At 40.4% G+C, this 21,918-nt stretch overlaps 2 protein-coding genes across 8 annotated transcripts in view; one reads left to right on the forward strand and one right to left on the reverse strand.

Annotated features, from left to right (window-relative positions):
• ERCC8 (ERCC excision repair 8, CSA ubiquitin ligase complex subunit) overlaps positions 1 to 17,853 on the reverse strand; it is a 123,614-nt gene extending 105,761 nt beyond the window's left edge. For 2 of the 3 annotated variants that reach the window (XM_043546510.1, XM_037902858.2), the window contains exons 1-7: positions 17,576 to 17,837; positions 12,773 to 12,868; positions 12,503 to 12,604; positions 9,136 to 9,259; positions 4,380 to 4,461; positions 3,208 to 3,276; positions 1,279 to 1,345 (exon numbers count right to left, since the gene is read on the reverse strand). In XM_043546510.1, coding sequence (XP_043402445.1) covers positions 1,279 to 1,345; positions 3,208 to 3,276; positions 4,380 to 4,461; positions 9,136 to 9,259; positions 12,503 to 12,604; positions 12,773 to 12,868; positions 17,576 to 17,652 — 617 coding nt within the window. In that variant the 5' untranslated portion in view covers positions 17,653 to 17,837. Of the gene's footprint in view, positions 1 to 1,278; positions 1,346 to 3,207; positions 3,277 to 4,379; positions 4,462 to 9,135; positions 9,260 to 12,502; positions 12,605 to 12,772; positions 12,869 to 17,575 lie in introns of all 3 variants that reach the window. The other variant, XM_007055344.4, reaches the window with a different exon arrangement.
• A 191-nt stretch (positions 17,854 to 18,044) lies between these two features.
• The window catches only part of NDUFAF2 (NADH:ubiquinone oxidoreductase complex assembly factor 2), a 143,067-nt gene continuing 139,193 nt past the window's right edge, over positions 18,045 to 21,918 (forward strand). Inside the window, exon 1 of one of the 5 annotated variants that reach the window (XM_037902865.2) lies at positions 18,045 to 18,335. In XM_037902865.2, the coding sequence (XP_037758793.1) occupies positions 18,209 to 18,335 (127 nt within the window). In that variant the 5' untranslated portion in view covers positions 18,045 to 18,208. Of the gene's footprint in view, positions 18,336 to 20,671; positions 20,925 to 21,918 lie in introns of those variants that run through there. The other 4 variants (XM_007055345.4, XM_043546268.1, XM_037902864.2 and 1 more) reach the window with 4 other exon arrangements.

Here is a 21,918-nt window from a genome sequence, read left to right on the forward strand (position 1 = left end):
AGCCAGACACTGTTCCATGGGTGAAGGGAAAGCATAGTGAGAGGATCTTTCTTACAAGTCTTGCTGACACCAATGCTACCTGCAGTTGCTTCCAAGTAACAAGTCTCTTAAATTCTTGAATGCAGAGTTCAGAGGTACAATAGTCAGTCACCAGCGTTCTTAAAGCACCATAAACCACAATAATAGATAGTAGAAGTGCAAACCAAGCATAAAGAAATAAGAAAGAGACACACCCCACACTGTCTGCAGGCCCTTGTCCTAAACAGGGCCTGCAATACCCTTGCCCGAAAGTTAGATGGGAACTGACAGCAGTTCTGGAGTTTCATGAGCCAATGTTGGCTTGTTTCTGATACATCACCAAATCTATGTCTCTGACCAGGCTAAGGTGACCTTAGTTATCAGCCTGCTGACAGGAGACGCGTTAGTCTGGGCCTCCCTGTGGTAGAAGGCCATAGTCCAGTGCTGTCGAACTGGGATGCCTTTCTCCAATCAATGTCAACCGTCTTCAATGACGCACACTGACTTTGAATGTCAAGGGGACTAGCAGGGGCAAGACAGAGTGGCTCACAGCAGATACAGAGTGGAACAATGCAGCAAAACTGTACCAATTCTGGCGGTGGTTGAAGGAAGAAATCAAAGATGAACTGGTCTGAGACGCCTACAGGTCTAGACTTCTCTCTGGACTTTACCATCTGCATAGATAATTGGCTGGGAGAACAAAGAGACGAAAAGACGTCTGCATCCCTTCTATCCGTGTGCCATGACCTCATCTTCTGTATCACTGGCCAAACCCATGCCTCTTATATATGCTATCCATGCACAAACTCAACCTATAATCTTAGGATATAGCTACACTATGGCTAAAACAGCTCTCTAGCATAGATGCAGCTTTCACCAAAGGAGGTGTTTTTCTGCCAATTTAAGACTTCCCCGAATGACATTAGCTACGTTGATGTAGCTGCGTCTATACTGGGGATCTTCTTGGCAGAGCTATGTCAGTCAAGGGTGTTTATTTTTCACACCCTGACCAACATAGGTATGCTGACATAACTTAAGTGTAGACCAACCTGTGTGCACCATTTGGATAGCTCTTCAATCCAATTTTTCCCATCTAGGATCCACAGTATCATGGTAGTATAAATACTAACGCAGACCTTCACCTCAAATTAACATGAAACTGTTGTGTATCCAAATATTTTTTCTAAACAAGTCAGTTCATTTACAATGCTTTCTATAAGCCATTTTACTGCTTATTTACATTATAGAAATAGTTTTTACCTTGCAGTTGCCAAGACATACTCATAACGTGGGGACCAGGTCACTGCCAGCACTTCCTGTCTGTGACCTACAAATATGGTACATGAGAAATTTCAGGTAACTTACTGATAAACAACTTTTCTGATATAAGTAAATGTGGCATATATCCAAGAGAAATGCAATTGGACTAATCTACCAATTTACAACTACCATCAATATTCTGGTATTAATTTGGAGTGAATGGGAAGAGCGTTCCTTATTTTGGATTATTGGCAGTTTACTTCCCCCCCTTTGCTTGGGTAAGAATGCATTCAGCTGAAAGTGATATGAAGAATACTAAGTTTACCTCTCTATACTTTACTAGCCCAAATGACTTTATCGTTCTACAGCTATGCTAGCAATAGAATAGCACATACAACTACTAAGACTACTACATTACTGTTACAGAAGTTTTAACAGTAACATTTAAAATACACAGATGTAAAAACAATTTAGTGTCAGTTTTTATTGAGCTATTTTAAAAATATATATATATTTATTCAGCAGATCCTCATTCCTATATCTAGATTATTTATTCTACTCCTTACCAACATCCCAAATTTGAAGTTAAGTGTGTGTTTTCTTTTGGTCTCTTAGAAGCACGAGGACCATGCACTGCTTATTGGGTGGTGATACAATATATTTAACAACAAACTATAGTGGTTTTTGAGCTCTTCAAAAAGATGTCTAGAAAAACTATAAACAATAGAAAGTGTTAGGCTATCTAAATATAGCGTTGCTACTGTGCCATTTATAATAAAATGGGCATAAGCGAGCAAATCTGATTGATAAAAAGTAGGTTAGATCACATACATATATCTTTGGCCTTATAACCAAGAGTTATTTACACTACTTCCTTCTGTACATCTACATCAGTACACTCAACATTTCATCATTTATATTTCCCTTGTAGTCTTTCATTTCAATTACCCACAACCAACTCAAACACCGAGGCTTTCCAGAGCATAAAGCCCTAGGGCCTCCTAACATTATTAGATAAACGTAAAGGTTCAGATACTGCTATCCTTATGTCGAGTAATATCTTACTCCCCGAGCCTCTGAAGCCAAAGAGTCTTAAAGAAAGTACATCCATACAAAATCTCTGGAGGATATTTTGTTTAAAAATATTAAGATTTTGTAAAAAAGCGCACACACACACACACCACACACACACACACACACCATCTTCATGAACACAAGTACAACATTCCTGGAGATCCTAAAACAACGTTTAAACAAATATTAATCTATAGTGAGTCAGAACTTCAGATGGTGTAAATTGGTACAACTGTGTTGATTTTCACCAGCTGAAAATTGGGCCCATTATTCTCAAGGGATGCTATATGGAATTTGCCTTTTTATAGAACGATAAATGAAAAAGCCCCCCAGAAGTCTCTTAAAACTTTCAAATCTTAAAAATTCATAATTTGTTTTTAAAAATAAACTATATTAACTAGATAACACTTTTGCTCAGCTAATTAATATTTTGATTGAAGAAGTCTGAGTTATGCAAACAAAAATACCTTTGAACATGCTTTTTTAATTTTAAATGTATAAACTAATTTTCCTCCAAACTGGTTTCACACATGCCTAGTAACTCTAGAATGATTTAAGACTAACTAGTACTCCAGAAATCAGCGTTTATTATTAAAATTCCCAAAGACCTAAAATGATAGCTGTTCCTTAATTAATATTTGTGTTCTCCAATTCAGTAGCACTAGAATAATACACAGAAGAACCTTTTTCACTGTGTAATTTTCACAACTGGTACTAAACACATCAGTCACATTACTTACAAAGAACACATTGTTTATAGTGTTTCTTTACACTGACTGGATTGTGTTTCTTTACACTGGCTGGTTTACTTAAAGTAGTTACTGTTTAAAAATTATGTTTCAGGCTAAAAAGTACCCTGCAGAATTTGAGAACAGGATCCTGACTTCAAGTCACAAAGCTGTACTTCGGGGCTTTTGGTACCAACTGTAACAAGAAAAACAAGACAACATAAAAAAAAACAACTTTTAACAAGGAATAAAAACTCTAACAAGTCTTACTACAAAGATATAAAGAAACTATCAGCTTCATAAGATTTCCCACACATTTGAACTGATCAAATTTCCAAACAGATTTTAAAAATGTATTGCAACTACAACAGATTTATATTTTCAAAGTCTCTGCATACAATTCTACTGAATTCCCCACATTAACAATAGAATCATAGAATATCAGGGTTGTAAGGGATCTCAGGAGGTCATCTAGTCCAACCCCTTGCTCAAAGCAGGACCAATCCCCAACTAGATCTTTATTAAACTATATTTAAAATGTTGTTGGGGAGGAGTTCTCAGACTTCCTTTGTGACAACAAAAATTACTATATGACCCCAGAAGGAGGGACCAAAGCCTGAGCCCTGCTCCCCCAGGCAGGGTGACCAAAGCCAAAACCTAAGGGCTTAAGCCCCAGGCAGGAGGCCTATAACCTGAGACCTGTTGCTTAGGGAAGTCCTCAGGCTTTGGCTTTGGCCCCAGGCCCTAGCAAGTCTAATCCAGCCCTGGTGATGCCATTAAAACAGGGTTGGACCCACTTTGGGATCCCGACGCACAATTTGAGAACCGCTGTTGTAGGGGAAACAAGGCTGCTCTTTTTTCTAGATTTATGAATTAAGAATATGGTCCCTTCTCTAAATATTTTTTTTAAATAGACAACAGTAAATACATACAGTATACAGTACACGTTCAACTCCAATAGATCTCAAGATCAAATACTGATTTAGCTGCATTAATCTGAGTTGTGTGCATTTAGAAACACTAGCTGAACCATGCAAACTCGGTGGTGTGTGGTTTGCTCATTTCAGAAATGCAAAGGAAGTACTTTCCTTTCATAAACAGTATAAGCCCAAACGAAGTGATTTTATTTAGAAAATGACCTCAGTTTTACGAAGTCTTTGATATCACTTGCTTGAAAATAGTCAAGCCTGTTGCATATGAAAAAAGTCATTGTAGAAAAAGAAAAATGCTAATTTTGAATCATTTGCCTCTTACTACAACCCAAACATAGATAGGAACTTCTTAAAAATGTATACATACCTGCTATTAAGCAATGCTTGGTAGCAACTGGAGACATATGATGGCAATAAACTGTTCCCTCAAAATTAAACACATCTGCAGGCTGGTAATTAAAACAAAACATCTATCAGCTTTGCCCCTTGATTAATATCATAATGAGAATTTGTATCTCTTCTTTAAAATTGGTTAAGCATTTTTAAAGTTAGAGTTACTGTTTACAAGGCTGCTCACATGCCACCTCTCTACTGATTAAGTGCCTAATCATGCAAATAGTCATGCTACCAGAACTAGACATCCAGCACTGGCAGGGCATAGAGCTAACATGGCAAAGAGTAATAAAGCCTGGAAGAAAATGCTCTGATTACAGTGACAAGGGGAAAAAAAAAAGGAGGAAGAAAAAGAAGCAAGGAAGAAGGTGGGGTATGTAAATGGAAATCAGTGATAACAGGAAAGAAAGAAAATGATGTATACTAGAGCTAATACTTCTTGTTAATCACATACAAAACATGCTACCTCAAAAAAAGGATATAAACAAAAGGTAGAAGCAATAGCGAGTGGCTAAATTGAAGTGTCACCTTATATAAAATAAGGGACCATATTTAAAGTTATTTTTCCCCATTTTCTGTTGGGACTCAAGCAGTATGTTGACAAGTTCCTGAAACAACTCTGTTTTATTGCTTACATACTAAAACGTAAGCCATTAAATACACATTATATACACATTATGTGCAAGAAGACTGATAATATTACTGTTAAGAATCTTGCCTTCTCAAATTTCCTCACCAGTGTACCCCCTTATTGATATTTTAAAGCTTGGTGGCTCCTCACAACCAAATATATATATTTTTAAACTGACTCAGGACACTAGATTCAAGAAGGACATGAGTTTGGACCGTTTTGTGATTTTATTCAACTACATACTGTTTATTACAAAATCTGATCTAATCTGGGTTTTTAAAACTATAATTTTAAAATGTGGATTTTTTGGTGTGACCAGACACAGCCTAAGATTTTATTTGGAAGAACCGACCTGTTTCAAACTACATAGCTGTGCAATGTTTTATTGAATCTCTGATAGCGCCAGTCATAAGTCACTTTAAAAACTTAAATTACTTCTGTGTTTAGAGTAACAGCCGTGTTAGTCTGTATTTGCAAAATGATAGATTTCCACTCCACCTATTTCCCCTTGTTCCCCCCCCGCCCCCCGATGTTCTTGTTAAACCCTGGATTTGTGCTGGAAATGGCCCACCTTGATTATCACTTTAGATAAGCTATTACCAACAGGAGAGTGGGTTTGTGTGTATGGGGGGGGGGGGGGGGGGAAGAGAAAACCTGGATTTGTGCTGGAAATGGCCCAACTTGATTATCATACACATTGTAAGGAGAGTGATCACTTTAGATAAGCTATTACCAGCAGGAGAGTAGGGTGGGGGGAGAGAAAACCTTTTGTAGTGGTAAACACCCATTTTTTCATGCTTTGTGTGTATAAAAAGATCTTCTATACTTTCCACAGTATGCATCCGATGAAGTGAGCTGTAGCTCACGAAAGCTTATGCTCAAATACATTGGTTAGTCTCTAAGGTGCCACAAGTACTCCTTTTCTTTCTGTGTTTAGTTTTCACAAAAATTGTTGCTGACTACTTAAGACTCAGAGAAAACTGGAAGTGAAAGGAAACAGCACTTTCATAGCTATATCATGGAGTTCTCTGTGCTCTGTCAACAGAAATCCAGAATTCCTGGTTCGTAAGATTTGAAAACTTGGCCTTCTGAATAAGATCTCTTGACAATTCTAACATATATATATATATATTTTTTAAGATGAGATAATAAAGGTTGGAATGGATTCAAATGTTAGTGAGAAGCGGTTTCAAATCCAGTTGGTATCCAGAGATTCATGTTCAATTCTAGGAAAATATTCATCAAAATAGGAATATTATCCAAACAAAAAAACCTGACAGTCCCTTCTGACCCTATGATTCCATAAATGAGTTAATATTGGTCTTGAATAGCATTTTTATCAATTTTACTCTATTTAAAAGTTTGATAACACTGGAAATATCTCAGTAATTTCCTTTTCAACATGGCACCGCCAAAGGCAGCGCCTGTTCATGAATCTCCCAATTTTATGTTTCATATCGATTATATTTGTATTCCTACCCTAAAGTGTTAGGTTCAGTGCATTAAATTTGCCCGATTTATCCACCGGGGAAGCTAATGTAGTCAAGAAATCCATATTACTCATGTTATCTGCAAGATCTGTTTCCCAAGAAGAAAAATTCTCATTTTGCCAGGCAATTCAAAGATGCATGGTAACACTTTCCCATGTGATAACCACCTGACTTTACTGTGAAACAGAAGCTGAGTATGGTTACAGCCTATCTCTTTGCACACTAAAACACTGTGTATTCACTACCCGGGATTTTATGAAGTTAACACCACCACTGAAGGCCTCATGTACTTCAGGTCACAACTTTTTCGATGCTGATGCCTGGCGATGAATCATTCTGCGTGTCCAAATGATGTCACATCTTTACTCGTGCTGCAACCCCACTGTTCTTCCTGGCCATGGCTGCTGCCTCACCACACAGCACAGCACACCTACAGTGTCCAATTAACACCTTCATCCACCATGAATTTATCAAGGATCTTGAATATTTCCTCACTGGTTGTTCAGGGTTTCTTTGCAAAATAAAAATTCTTCAACTATTGAACTTGCTTTGACAAATCTCACAAAACACAGAAACTGAGCCAGGTTGGTTACGTTTGTGGATTCATCAAGCTGTCGTGAAAAATATTGACTTCTTCACTTGTTCTACCAACTGGTCCTGAACATTTTCTGCATGGCCATCAGTGCATCAATGGATGGGATTATTTGACATGGGAATGGTTTTCAGTGCCATGACTGCTTGCTTCCCAGTCTTAATTCTTCATATGGCTATTGCTGCTGGAAGTGTAAGGGTCTTGCCAATGGTGTATGTCTGCTTGCATTCTGTAATTCACATGGCTATAACATAAGATGAGCCTAAGGCTTTTGAAGAACAGAACAGTTGCTTCTTTAGACATGACTTGTTTTTATTCTTCTTGTTTCTGAAGGAAAATTTTGCGGCTCTTGTTTACTAATACCAGGGATTTCGTTTCTAAATGTCTCTGTAGTTTCCCTGGCCTCATACTTTCAGTTACTAACACTTGAAAACAAAGGCCACATTGTGTCTGTAGACTTTCTGCAGTAATACTGAGACACAAATTCCAAACAGAGTAACTATCGTCATATTGTTTACTTTTCTTCCTTTTCTGTTTAACTTTATTAAGCTCGGTGGTTTGAGCACTGGCCTGCTAAACCCAGGGTTGTGAGTTCACTCCTTAAGGGGGCCATTTAGGGATATGGGGCAAAAATCTGTTGGATGATTTAATTGGGGATTGGTCCTGCTTTAAGCAGGGGGTTGGACTAGATGATCTCCTGAGGTCCCTTCCACCCCTGATATTCTATGATTCTATGTGAGGGTTTATGTTTAGTGGCACATTGTGTCCTTCTGACCTTTTAACAATTACGTAGGACAATAGCTCAAATTTGGGACTTTATCTTTAACGCTGTGGACAATATCAGGTAACTTCATTTTTATGTTTCCTTTTTAAAAAAATAGTTTAAAATTGCTTTTTATTTTAAAGAATGAACTCAAATCTTTTGGAAATATACCGTTTTGTGGCAGTTTGTACACCAATTGTCCTTTAGAATGAGTTACAAAATGTAAACTGTATATAAGAGGATGGTCTAAACTCTAAAGCAGTATCTGGTTCTTGCTAAGCACGCAACACGCTTTGAACAACAAAAAGGCAACACTACCTCCTCCCTCCACAAAAACACAATTATACATCTCAATGTTACACTTTTAAAAGGGCTTAGAAAATAATAATTTTCACATCTAATTTAATCAAAGAAATATTGTGTATTGTGTCCTTGGGATGACAGAATCTCCAGTTTTCATGATCTTCTCACCTTAATGCACGAGGCAATATTCTTGGCAAACAAACAATGTCAATGTAAGTCCATTGATATATGATTTAAAAGAGATTTACCACAGTCCAAAATTCATATATCAGCTATTAAAGGACAGAATTTAGTAGCAGATGAATGGCCTGTAATGTGTAAACTTTATTTAAGTCATGACAAATTGATTAGTGTTTCTCCTCATGGTTTCCCTCGTTCTGTTGTTTTAAAAGCTTATCAAATCCTCTCACACAAATATGGCAAAAGGTTTAAGCCATCAAAGACATTGTTCATATTGTTTATAACAACAAATGTGCTCCCATAGCACACTACCAGTGCTATGCAAATATGATAACCAACAATTAATATTGTTCAACAGGTGTTCAACACCTCACAAGAAATAAACTATGCTCTCAGACCAGTTGTTGCTGGACAAATGTACATAGCACAAAATCTACCATCACAAGTCATGTTCTTATTGGCAGGCTACGCAGAAAAAACAAGCAATAAAAGACTCTGAACTACCATATTATTGGTAACATAGAAGTGGTTTCTAAAACAAGGCCGAAGCATGCTGTCAAATATGGGAGTACCTAAACTTCTGCCCTCATATTCTGTGCCTACAGTTTTGAATGCTACCAACCTGACATTTTTCATCCTTCAAAATGCTGAGTGAGTCAACTCTCACTGAGTTCAATGGGAATTTCAGGCACACTACCCCCAAAACAGGTGCTCACCATATCACAAGGTCGAGCGGATAGGAAGTTTGGAAAATAATTAGTAATTACTTACTTGTAATGTGTTTGTATCCCATATTTTCAGTGTTTTATCAAATGAGCTTGATGTAAACATGCCAGTGTCACGAGGATACCATTGAACCGTCTCTACACTGAATTTGTGTACATCAGGATGGCTCCTATAATACAATAATAGAATTGTACTGGTTAGGGTCAGCAGTGTCTTTTTGATTTGATGCTAGCTGACCAAGGTGGGGGGTTTTTAATTATGTTAACTCTTTTTTTTTTTTTTTTTTTTAAACTACTGGGTCTAAATTTTCAAAAGTAACCAGTAATTTTGGTGCCTCAATTTCTGAGGGACCAATTTGAGCCCCCTTGGGGCTGATTTTCAGAAAGTGCCGATCATCTGCCCTCTCAAAACCAAGCTATTTTGAGGTGCAGTCACGCTTCCAAAAGATAGGCTTTGACATTTAAATATTATTTTAGGGCCCGACTCTACAAATAGTTATGACCCTGTTGAGTTCTACTGACTTAAATGGGATTCCATATTATATGCACAAGTTTTCAGGATTGGGGTCTTTAACAATTATTTGCTAATGGTAATGTTAAATCACAACTATGACAGAAGTGCTACAAAATTTTACTATTTTAGTATGTTGCTAACCACACTGTCTTTGTTCCAGTAGTACCTAGGTCAGATCAACACTTAAGGGAATTTAGATAGTATCTTGCAACACAGGTCCTGTTTGATTTAATCTTCACAGGCTCCTAAATACACTTCAATTTAATGATATCTTGAGAACCAGTGAACTATTTAAGGTAGCATATCAGAATCTCAAGTGGTTGTTGAGGAACTACAATTGGATCTCTGCTCCTATTAGTATCCTTATCGCTGAGAGTTTCATTCCTTTTAGATGTTCCCAAAGCTCACTGTCATTACAAGTGAACTCAGGAAAATAAAATGGCAGGGATCGAGACTGAGAAAAATGGTGAAGAGATAGTGAGCTTCAGGACTCTAGGATACTCTCCATCAAGTCCATATGCAGATGTATCATGGCGTTACAACACAGAGGAGAATATCTGCCTTTGCTGTAGATACAGCACAGAATCACCCAGTGGAGCCGTACAGACAAGTTAAGTGTATAAGCCGAAATTTCCTCGGCCTCTGAAGCTGTCTCTTAGTTTAAACACTTAAGCCATTCTCTGTGTCTGCTGAGAAAAATCTGTCATATTAGAACCAGTCTCTGCTGTGCAAGGCAGTGTCTTGTCTTACAGTAGGCAGATGTCTTTTTGGTAAAATCACAGTCTGAAGCAGATTCACAAGGCTCAGAATCAGTCGTTCAGATGAAAATGGAAGCACAGGTTTCAGTGGTGGTCATGACTTTTTAATCTCTCAAATATCTGTAAGCTGTTAAGAGCTATATCTTCAAGAAAAATTATCACAGTGTGATCTCGAAGCTGGATTGCCACAATGCAATTTATTCAGGGCTCCCCTTGACAAATAGAGATTACAACTCTGTAAAACACAGCAGCACAAGTACTAAAGCCTCTTGTCGTCTTCTTCTTAAGGGCAGGCAGTTAATAATTAGCTTGTGATGTCGTGGAGCAGGACGAGGGATATCCCTGATAAATACTTCCCCTAACTACTTTAACTCCAGATATTTTAATTATCTATAATTCACATAGATTTCTAATAATTTAATAATACTCTTTGCCTCATTTTAATTCTCTTTTGTAAAAATGTATTTCCTATTGTATCATTCGGTAGAGTCTAACGAATGAGATTAAGTTTTACTATTAGTATTTAAAGCTGGAAATAATAAAGGATATATCTATTTGAGGAAGTGCCTGTTGTGGAAACAAACTGCCATCCATCTAACAGTTCAGTCTTGATGTGGCCATGAGCAGGGTCTTCAGCTATGGAATACTCCACCGATTCTTGATGCACACTAAGAAGCATAATGATGGCCTCATTCAAGGCTAGATCCAGAATTATTCTCTTATTTAATGTTTTATGTTGTTAGTGTGTATTATGTAATTTTGTTATGTTTGTTTAAGAGTTTGTTCCAATTCTGGGATTTATTCACTTAACGTTAATTATGATTTTAGTTTGTCCAGACACCCATAAGGATGGAGACCTAGAGACTGCAGGTTAACAACAGTATCTTCTGTTCCTGTACCACATTTTGATGCATGCTCTATCATCTTTTTCTTTTCCCGTCACAATTTAGGCCTTTCTACTGTTGTAGGTAATCTTTGCTGCAGTAGTCGATGCTGTATCAGGTTCACATACCCAGCTTCTAGGCCTTAAGCATCCAGCCATGAGAATAAGGGGAAAGGGTAACCACTAACTCCTGCAGGGAAGGCCAAACTATCATGAGACACAGAAAAAGTCTTTGCTTGTGGGAGGGCCCAACTTCCTAAGTTCAAGGATGGGCAGCTTCTGCTAGAACAATAAATATATAAAAAGAACAAATCCTTATGAGCTGCAGGGAAAGTCTGACAAATCTGTAAGGGCTTTGGGGACTTGTGAGTAGGTGATACAGATGCATTAATTCTACTATAGGACAACCCTTTATATACTGAGTTCTCTGTCAGTTTTAGCTGTAATATTGTTGAATGAATTGTGAATAAACTTATGGCCTGTCTTTTGCCAGTAAGATTAGGACTGTCCTCATTCAAGCATGCCCTTGGCAAATTCCAGATTACCACTGCATAGATCATTTATGTCTAGAATCCTCAAAATAGTTTTTCTAACTTCATCAATAACTAGCTGCATATTACTTTAGATTCTATCCAGTCTACTGAAGAGAGTGAAGTGTACATTATTGTCCTTATGACTAGACATAGCACTGTACGTCTACATGGTCAATTTCAGTGTGGGATAATATGAGAGAGTCAGAATAAGGAATCTGTGAGTTGAAAAGAGGAAAAGCAGTGTTTTCTAGTGGTTAAAATAGGATTGTGAATCAGGAGACTGGGCTTCTATTGCTGACTCTGCCACTGATGCTTTGTGAGGTCCTAGGCAACACACAATCTCAGTGTGCCTCCAATTTTCCTCTCTGTAAAAATATCCAATGTTTTACAGTATTGAACTCCTTGGATGAAAAGTTTTATGCAACTGTATCATCAGCAGATTCCTATTTTTACATGTATTATTAATTAAACGACTAGAGTAGTCAACATTCAAAAAAACCCAACCAACCCCAAACAGCTGCTCCTATAACTTCAGAATTAATATATTATACTTTTAACTGTGTGTCATCAATGTTTTTTATCAAAGTTGTCTGGTCCTATGTGTGATTAGGGTTTTATGCAGGAAATAAAATACTAATGTGCAACAATTTGTGAATTCAATGCAAAATATATAATAAAATTGCTAAAAATATTTCATAGTGATTTTTTTTAAAAAAGGTACATACCTGCCCACAGAACAAATTGCTTTACATGTATAACATGGTTTTCTGCTGAAGTTTTCAAGGTCATAAAGTACAATAACACCATCTGACCCACCTGATAACATGCTGTAAGAATAAACATATCATAGCTTTTAGATATCTTACACTCACAATCTGTTCAAAGTAAATCAACGTTCACATTCAGCAAAGTAATTAGTTTTAATCATAAATGATTAAAACTAAGTATTCATTCTATAAAATATACCTGATAATAAAACAGCATAATTTACTTACTATCTTCCCTCAACAGGTTCAATATCCAGGGTGTTAACACCAGTTCCATGGATTCTTTCCACATCTCTATCTTTGTTTAACTCCAAGCTTAGTACCCTTTAAAAAAACAGAATATATAAAACCATGAATGGTGAGAATCAGGAAGTACTCGAATTTTACCTTTTCTTTAGTACAACAAAAAAAGTCAAATTTGTGATCCTCAGAATTCTTCTTTGACTCAATACATTCAATTATTACCCTTTACATTTTAAAGTACATTGTCAGACTTGATGTAGAACTAAAAATAAGAAAAAGATGAAAGTGTGACTGGCTGAAATTACCACACTGTACATGATTTGGAGGTGGAGGACTACAAATCTTTATTAAGCAATTAATATCAACAAATGTATAAATTAAAATTGGCATATAATGCAAGAATCAGAAATTTAAAAGAGTGAAATGAAATGTTTATATACTTTTAGATCTACTATATTCACAAATAAGTTAGTCTTCATCCCAACCATGATCATCTGGTAGTTTATTTAATAAAACTAAGGACACCTAGTGGAAAAACCAGTTATTTTAGTAAACGAAAACGTGATTTATGTTATACAGAATGAACAACAAACCACCACCACATGATAATTACAACGAAGTTAAATGTTTTCCACATCTTTTGTATCACTAAGAAAGAAACAAAAAATTACACTCTAATGAAAAGTATTTTTGATAAAAATTCAAATTCAGCTAATGAAACATCAGAGCATTCACTGTGTTATGGACAAGATTTGTTTTTACTCCTAATTTGAACGATCATTCAAATCCAGCTATTGTTGTAAAGGTCAATCAAGCAATTTCCTACTGTTGTAACTGACAAGAATAACTACAATTTTCCTCAACATCTGATCAAAGAGAAGAAAGATACCTGGTCTTAAAAAAATTCAAATTAAGCAAAAAGTGTTTTGCTGAGGTCACAACGCGCTCTGAGTTTATTATCCAGGATGAAACAGCACCAAAAAACAAAACAAAAAAACCAAACACTCAGCATTTTATAGATTCAGAAAAATACTAAGTAGTCATTTGACCAAAAGACATATGAATAGCAAAATGAAAATTCATGAGAAAAATATGGTGAGTTGATAGTTGTGAGTTTATTAAAATATTTCTACGACAAAGTCCTTTCACATTTCAATTGATGTCTTCTAATTACTGCAAAGTGAAACTAGCTTTGTAGCTTTGAACAAGCTAGGTCAGTGTTTCCCAAACTTGGTATAAGAATAGTAGCTGCGGGAAGCGGCAGCCAGTACGTCCCTCAGCCTGTGCTGCTTCCCACTGCCCTCATTGGCCTGCAGCAGCGAACCGTAGCTCATGGGAGCCGCGACAGGCCGAACCTGCGGATGCGGCAGGTAAACAAACCGGCCCAGCCCGCCAGGGGCTTTCTCTGAACAAGAGGCGTCACAAGTTTGGCAAACACTGAGCTAGGTGATAACCAGAAACACCTTTTGATCAGTTCTTCGGTTTGATGACTTAAGGCTCCTCTTAGTTATGAAAATGTGATATACACCAAAACCCAGCTCCTTAAGCGGAGTTAGAAATCCTGCTACCATGTTATGAAAAATCTACACTCTACTGAGCATCCCTTTTGTCAACAAAAGTACAGGAAAAAAAAATCACAATTTATACGCACAAAATGAACATCCAGTTTTCAAGGTGCTGAATGCCTCCTGCAGCTGAAGTCAAAGGGAGATGGAAGTGCTCAGCACTGTCACAGATTGGCACTTAAGAGATTGCTGTTAAAGCCAAAATTTAACTACTATTCTTATACCAAAAGCTATTTATTCTCTATGGCAATCTGGAACTAAATTCTGTGCTAAAGGCTAGGGTGTAGCAGACTGGATATCTTCCTGCAGCTTAATTTAAATTAAAAAATTATGGTTCTCTTGACTTAAATACAGAAAATGAATAATACAATCAGATGTTTGGACTGGCAATGCATAACTGCATCATAGAGATTCTTGGGAGAAGCTGAAGATTTTGGTAGCTGGGTAGGCGTACACCTGAGACTCCTGGTACCTGGAGAAGTGCAGGATGCAGTTTGGGATTATGGAAAACACATAACAAACCGTGAAATCTGGTCTTTTATGTGCTTTTACCCTATACTATACAGATTTCATGGGGGAGACTAGCATTTCTCAAATTGGGGGTCCTGACCCAAAAAGGAGCTTGGGCGGGGGGTCACAAGGTTATTTGAAGGTGGGGGGCACAGTATTGGTACACTTACTTCTCCACTGCCTTGAGAGCTGGGTGGCCGTAGAACCGCAGCTGTTGGCCAGGCGCCCTGCTCTGAAGGTAGCACCCCGCCAGCAGCAGTGCAGAAGAAGGGCAATACCATACCATGGCACCCTTGCTTCTGCATTGCTGCTTTCAGAGCTGAGCAACCAGAGAGTGGTGGCTGCTCACTGAGGGCCCAACTCTGTAGGCAGCAGCGCAGAAGTAAGGGTGGCAATACCATACTATGCCATCCGTACTTCTGTGCTGCTGCTGGCGGTGGCACTGCCTTCAGAACTGGGCAGCTGGAGAGCAGCAGCTGCTGGCCAGGAGCCCAGCTATGAAGGCAGCACCGCCAACAGCAGCACAGAAGTAAGGGTAGCAGTACTTACGACACTCCCTACAATAACCTTGTGACCCTCACCTCAACTCCTTTTTGGCTCAGGACCCCTACAATTACAACACTGTGAAATTTCAGATTTAAATAGCTGAAATCATGAAATTTACGATTTAAAAACTCCTACCACTGTGAAATTGATCGAAATTGATCGAAATGGATGTGAATTTGGTAGGGCCCTAATTATGGGATAATGAGCTTAGCTGAATATTTCTGCTAAAATCATCCACAATGAACCTTTCAACAATATTGACAAATACACTGTCATCTTTAAGTTTCACAATTAACATCTGACATAAAATGAGAAATTCATGCCTCATATTTATTGTTTGAGTCTGACTGCAGATTCACCAGGCTTTAGTGTACTGGTTTTCACATAGGTCTAGTCTACACTAGAAAAGGTTCTCTGTTATAGCTAAATAAAGAGAATTGTGACTTGAGAAGACCTGCAAGGCCCAACCATAACTCATAGTGATTTATTTGTGAAATGTTCAGAAAGGAGAAGCCACATAAAATTCTTTTAGCTATGAATCTCAAGATGTTCATATGAGTGTCTGTAAACAGGGATAAAGGATGTAGAACAAATACACTTTTAGGGGGATGGAAATAAGCATGCCATGTTAATGTGTTCATTGTGTAGGATGCAACTTAGCGTTTACAATGTCATGGGGTTTACTGTAGCTTGTTACAACACAATGCTACATTTTGGCAAAAACAGCATCCTACCACCAGGCATTGCAGTGGCTGCTGTGGTGAAATGTACTGCACTAAAGCCAAACTACTTTGCATGCAACAGGTATTGGAAGGTAGGTAGCAAGCATAAGTCTGACACACATTAGGGGTAGAGCATAATTCTTGTTTCAGAGGCATAGCCATGTTAGCCTGTATCAGCAAAAACAATGAGGAGTCTTTGCGGCACCTCAGAGACAAACAAATTTATTTGGGCGAATGCCACAAGGACACCGCGCCATAATTCTTGTTTAACTTTAAAACATTACATAACGCAGTTAAAGTGTGCAACTGAAATGAAAACAGCCAGTAATATACATAACTTTGCCCAGCCTACGGCCAACAGGCTAGATCACTACTTCCATATAGTCAACTCTCATTTGATCACAAGTCTTAGTAATAGTTGTAATTTTTTTTATTAAAGCCCCGGCTCCATGAACTGTGTGATTACATGAGAATCTCAGTTTTCATTTTCTAAGAAGGAAGTTTCCAGCCTTAGTGGTTACAGAAAAAAGTTTAGACATGTGAAACGAAACAACAAAATTCAGAAGGTAAGTAAAAAGAACCCAACATACATGCTTTTAAATACCTTATTTCTGGACTTACATGATTGTTGGCTGCTTGGGGTTGGCACTACTACTACCACCTGTAGACTGAACACCTATTCTAGAGTGACTACTCTCAGAAACAATGTTGTACCTAATCGCACCAATTAATATAATCCTTCACAGGGGAAGAAATCATTTAATAAATAGCCTGTCCTCTTTCTGAGTTTTTCTTCAAACAAATGTTGGTATGGAGACCTGCCAGAAAAACTTAATTGGAAATGGAGGGGATAGGGGAAAGCAGAGAGGAAGTAGAAATAGAGAGGAAGAGCATGACCCTTGGTTTCATCCACTGACACTCAAACTGGAAAGGAGGGTAAAATACAGACAGACGAGCCCGACATGTCATGCCCAGGAGCTTGCCGTGACAGGGCACTTTCAGGGCCTGCCATCCCAGTCCAAGTGAAAAGCTCTGGCCCAGCAGGGCCCTGTCGATGTCTGGTGCTGGGCAAAGGACGACACTGGTGTAAAGACATCATTCCCTACCGGGGTTGAGACACTGAGGCACGGCCCCGTCACCCGGCCCTACCTCCCGCATCCAGTGGGGGCAACACAGTGCGTGGGAGTGAAGTTGGGCAACCCTGCCGCCGCCTCACTATCCGCGGCGCAGCTGTGGCCCAGGGGCCGCGCAGGGTCCTGGCTCCCCAGGGCGGGTGAGGTCTGAGGCGTGGGCAGGCACGTGCAGACCGCCTACGAGAAGAGGGGAATCCCCGGACTTCTCCGGGGCCTGCTCTGCCCGGGCGAGGCCATGGGCCCGGACGGCACAGCCCGAGGCGGGCCCCAGCCGAGAAGAGACTGAACTGCAGAAGCCGAAAGACTCTTTACCTCCGGGTGGACTCAGCCCGGCGCAACCGCAGCGGATCGTCGAGACCGGCCTGGCGGGCCGAAATGAAGGCCAACATGGCGGGACCAAGCCAGTACCAGATCAAGGAGCGCCGCCATGTTGTGAATAGGGTGACGCCGATTGGCTCAGTGCGAAACGACCGTGTCCAATGTAGAGCGCCGTTATTGAATAGTCGACAGCCTGCCTCTGGGCAGGAGCAACAGAGGCGGGGGGCAGGGCATGTACACGGCACTCACAGCGTTAGGGGCGTAGCCTAGGTGGAAGGGGCGGGGCACGTACACGGCACTCACAGCGTTAGGGGCGTAGCCTAGGTGGAAGGGGCGGGGCACGTACACGGCGCTCGCAGCGTTGGGGGCGCGGCCGAAGCGGAAGGGGCGGGGCACGTACACGTCGCTCGCAGCGTTAGGGGCGTAGCCTAGATGGAAGGGGCGGGGCACGTACACGGCGCTCGCAGCGTTGGGGGCGCGGCCGAAGCGGAAGGGGCGGGGCAGGTACTTGGCGTTCTCGGGCTCCGGGGAGGGGTGGGTGCGTGAAGCCGCTGGCCTCGCCCCTGGGTGGCGGGGGTGTTTGCGGCAGAGCGCGCGGGGCTTGCCTGGCCTGACTCGCCCGCCAGGATGGGCGGGCCCTGGCGGCTCCTGCGCGCCCTGCGGCTCCGGCTCCTCGGGCCAGAGAAGCAGCATGTGGGCAGCGACCAGTTTGGAAACAAATACTACAAGATCCCCAAACACCAAACCTGGGCTGGTAAGAGCGGGGGGACGGGCTGCTACGGACTCCGCAGCCTTCTCTTGGGAGCTTGCTGGGCCTGCCTCTGGCAGAGTCTCTGCAGCTCAGCCCACCTATAGCGTATCCCCTCACCGTCTGCACCCGGGCCCCCAGCCTCACCCCAGGCACCTCTGACCCCACCCCTCCTGCCCCCAGCCTTCTTCCCTAAACCCACCCCTCCTGCCGCCATGGCACCCTACTCCCTCTGCCCCGAGCTCCCCCCAGGACCTCCCTGCCGCTAGGCTCCCCTCATTGTTCCCTATATCCGACTCTCTTCTGTGCTGTACAGGTTCTTATACCGTGCTCATCATCCTAGTGCCTGAGCGCCTTCCAGTAGTTCATTAAGCAGCATGACCACACGTCCGTCACATGTTTGTTCTCTCATCTTCTCCCCAGGGTAGACCTGGGTGCAGCACAGGGTCTTGTGGTCGGAGTTTTAAACAAGTAGATATACCTACGGCTGTGTGTTTATATTCAAGAGGGCAGTGTCAAGGAAATGAGCCAGACACTTGGAATGGAAAGTGGTGAGGTTTGTGATGGCCTTGAGTTCTCAGGGAACTTCATTCCACAGCCGAGAGGAACTTTATTCTTACCATTGAGGGTTCCGTTGGGCCAGAGGAGTGAAGGGGTCAACATGGTCTTTGTCACAGAGCTTTAGACCGCGTTTCATGTATCCTGAGCGGTGGACCCAGGACATGGAGAACTTTGAAGATGATGACTGAAACCTTGAACTTCCCCCAGGATACCCACTACTCCTGCTCATAGCCTCCTTTGCTTACATCCTATCCCTTGCCAGTTTCATCTTCCAGAGTACCCATCCTTACAACTTCTCAATACTTCCTCTCTGGCAGCCTCTCCACCAGCCTATGTGGTCCACCATGTCCATAGGTTTACCCTTTCGTAGATTGTTTCCTGCCCAATCATTTAATCTCCATGTACATTGCCCAGAAATTCCCCTGCATGTCTTTTGTGTGTTTCTCCTGCTTCCCCTTAGTTCCCTATACACCCTCACATTCTCTATAGTTTTCTTTAGGCTCCTAACCCAAGTACTTTTTTTCTTCCTTCAGCTTTGCCCCTGTTTCTTCTCAGATCAGGTAGCAGCATACTGTATTTTAGGGGCTGTTTAGATAAAGACAAAAATGGGGAGGATGTGCCTCTGAACTAAATTTGTTTAATGTCGCTGTAATATTGAATCAGGTTCTTCACTTGTGGTCTAGTCTGACTCTGTTACCTGTCCTGGTGCTTTTTACTACTGTTGTTTTAAATAATGCAATTTCCATTGGGGGAGGAGGCGGGAATTTGAGAAGATTTACATTAACAATATTAGAGGGCTATATATAAAAAGAAAATAAGTGAACCAGGCTTGAAAGATTAACAAGATTAATTTCATAATACTTAATATATATATACAGGGTACCCCCTGTATACATTGGGGGTGCGTTCTTGAAAAGGGCGATGGATACCAAAGTGATGGATACCAGGGAATTTTTCCCCATAAGAAATAATGGAATAAGGGAGGGATGCATTCACAACTTCACCACACTCACCTATGACAATGCTCTTTTTGCCTAAACAGTGTACCTTTTTACAATGACAGGTCATACAGTACAGATTTTACACATAAAACATTGAATAAAATAAAGTAGAACCCTACTGACGCTATTCAAACACATAGAACATTTTAATACTGTAAATACAGTACTGTAATACAGTATAAAACTGTCAATGCTAAACTTAGGTGGGGTGGTGGCGGGGTTTCTTGGGCTGGCCTTTTGGTTGCAGAAGTCTTGAAAAACATTTTGACGTCTGCTCTCCTGCATGAATTTTTGAACAATAGATCTCCCTGTAGCAAGCCACTGCATCATTGAGAGCCCTGGAGACTTTGGCAGACTGTTCACAAAAAGGATCACTGCTCTATGATTTCCATCATCTCATCCAGCAATTCAAAGAAACAGGAGAGATTCTTTGTCCTCAGACTCCTGGCTTCCTGCCCTACGTCATCGTCCTTGCTTTCTTCAGATATCCGTTGTTGGTCCAGCTCAATCAGTTCTTGATTTGTCAGTTGCTCAGCGTGAGACTCCAACAACTCCTGTACATCTTCCTCCTCCACCTCCTCAAAGCTGACATCCTTCGGCAGCTTGACAATTTCTTGCTTGAGAGCAGGAATGGCATCAAATCCCACAAAGCTGTGGACAGCATCTGGCCATGCATAGCGCCAAGCGCCATTCATACATTGTGAAGTGACCTCTTTCCGAGACATGTCAATGTTTTCCATGCCATTCAAGATGTTGTAGGACTTCCAAGACTCCTTTACACTGGACTTCACCTACCGTCTCCTTAATCAGCATGGAGAATATCCTCCGTGGGTAATAAGCCTTGAACGTGGCTGGCGGACACAAGTACAGTACTATACTGTACAATAGGGGAATGTGTTCCAATTCACGTCGGTCCCTATCTGTGCAAATGACAGATATGTGGACCAATGTAAATTGGAACACGTTCCCCTATTGATGAGCGACGGATGTCCTAAACAATGGATAAGGGAGAAATGTATACCAAGGACCTCCGGTAACCTTTTTCACTCTTTCTATAGTCTGTTAGCTTCCCAGTTAATAATGCACAGGACAATAGGGAAGAGAAACCTTTTTTTTTTAAATGGGAAAGTGGGCAAGGGTCTAGAACATGAAATCTGTTTTTTTTTAAATGAGTTTTAAATTGACTGTTGTTTTAAAATAAGTAAAGATAAACCCACCCATCAGGTGGCCTTGGAGCTTTGCTTTCCCCTCCATCAAAACAGACTTTTCCAGCGGAAAATTTTTAGGGTATGCATGTAGGTGAAATTCTTGGGAAACTTACATGAAACTAGCCTGACTTTCTTTGGCCTGTTCTCCCTAAACTGTATAAACTCTTCCATAAATGCTTCTAATAGTATCTGCTCCTATAGAGTACACCCCACACTTCTTTACAGACCTTAGACTCATTTCTTAAGTTGCACATACCCACATTCCTCAATCCAGGCAACTCATGCAGCTTCTTCTCATCCTTCCCCAGCACATGGTTTTGGATTGTCTAGTTTAGAGTGTGATATAGTATGGTTGGGGTGCCTGGAATGTTCTGTAATTGTGTCAAACTAACCTTAACTGTTCCATCAGGTTATCTAGCGTCCTAATCATTATGGTTTTCTGTAGTCTTTTAAAGTGGGACTAGCTATGAGCCTTAGTAACTAATTTGCCCTGAAAATTGTGTCTGTAGATCACAATGCTAGTTTTAGAACAACGTTGTTTTGTGTGAATAATTTTAAATTGCATGCTTTTAGCAGCTATTATTGCAAGTAGAAAATGTCTTCAGGCTTTTAAAAAGAGGATCTTAGGGAAGACTAAAATAAACCTTTTTGACTTTGAGAAAACAACAAATGAAAATAATGAAAAAGGATTTGATGGTGGTAGGGACTAGACTTAAAGGAAAGTTGCATTGCAGCAAACTTTCACTCACTCATTCACTCATCTTCCAGTATTATTTATTTGTACTTCAGTTATTTTTGCAGCATGCTTTGTTCACAATG

This window comes from Chelonia mydas, chromosome 5 (assembly GCF_015237465.2).
Source record: "Chelonia mydas isolate rCheMyd1 chromosome 5, rCheMyd1.pri.v2, whole genome shotgun sequence".
NCBI lineage: Eukaryota > Metazoa > Chordata > Testudines > Cheloniidae > Chelonia > Chelonia mydas.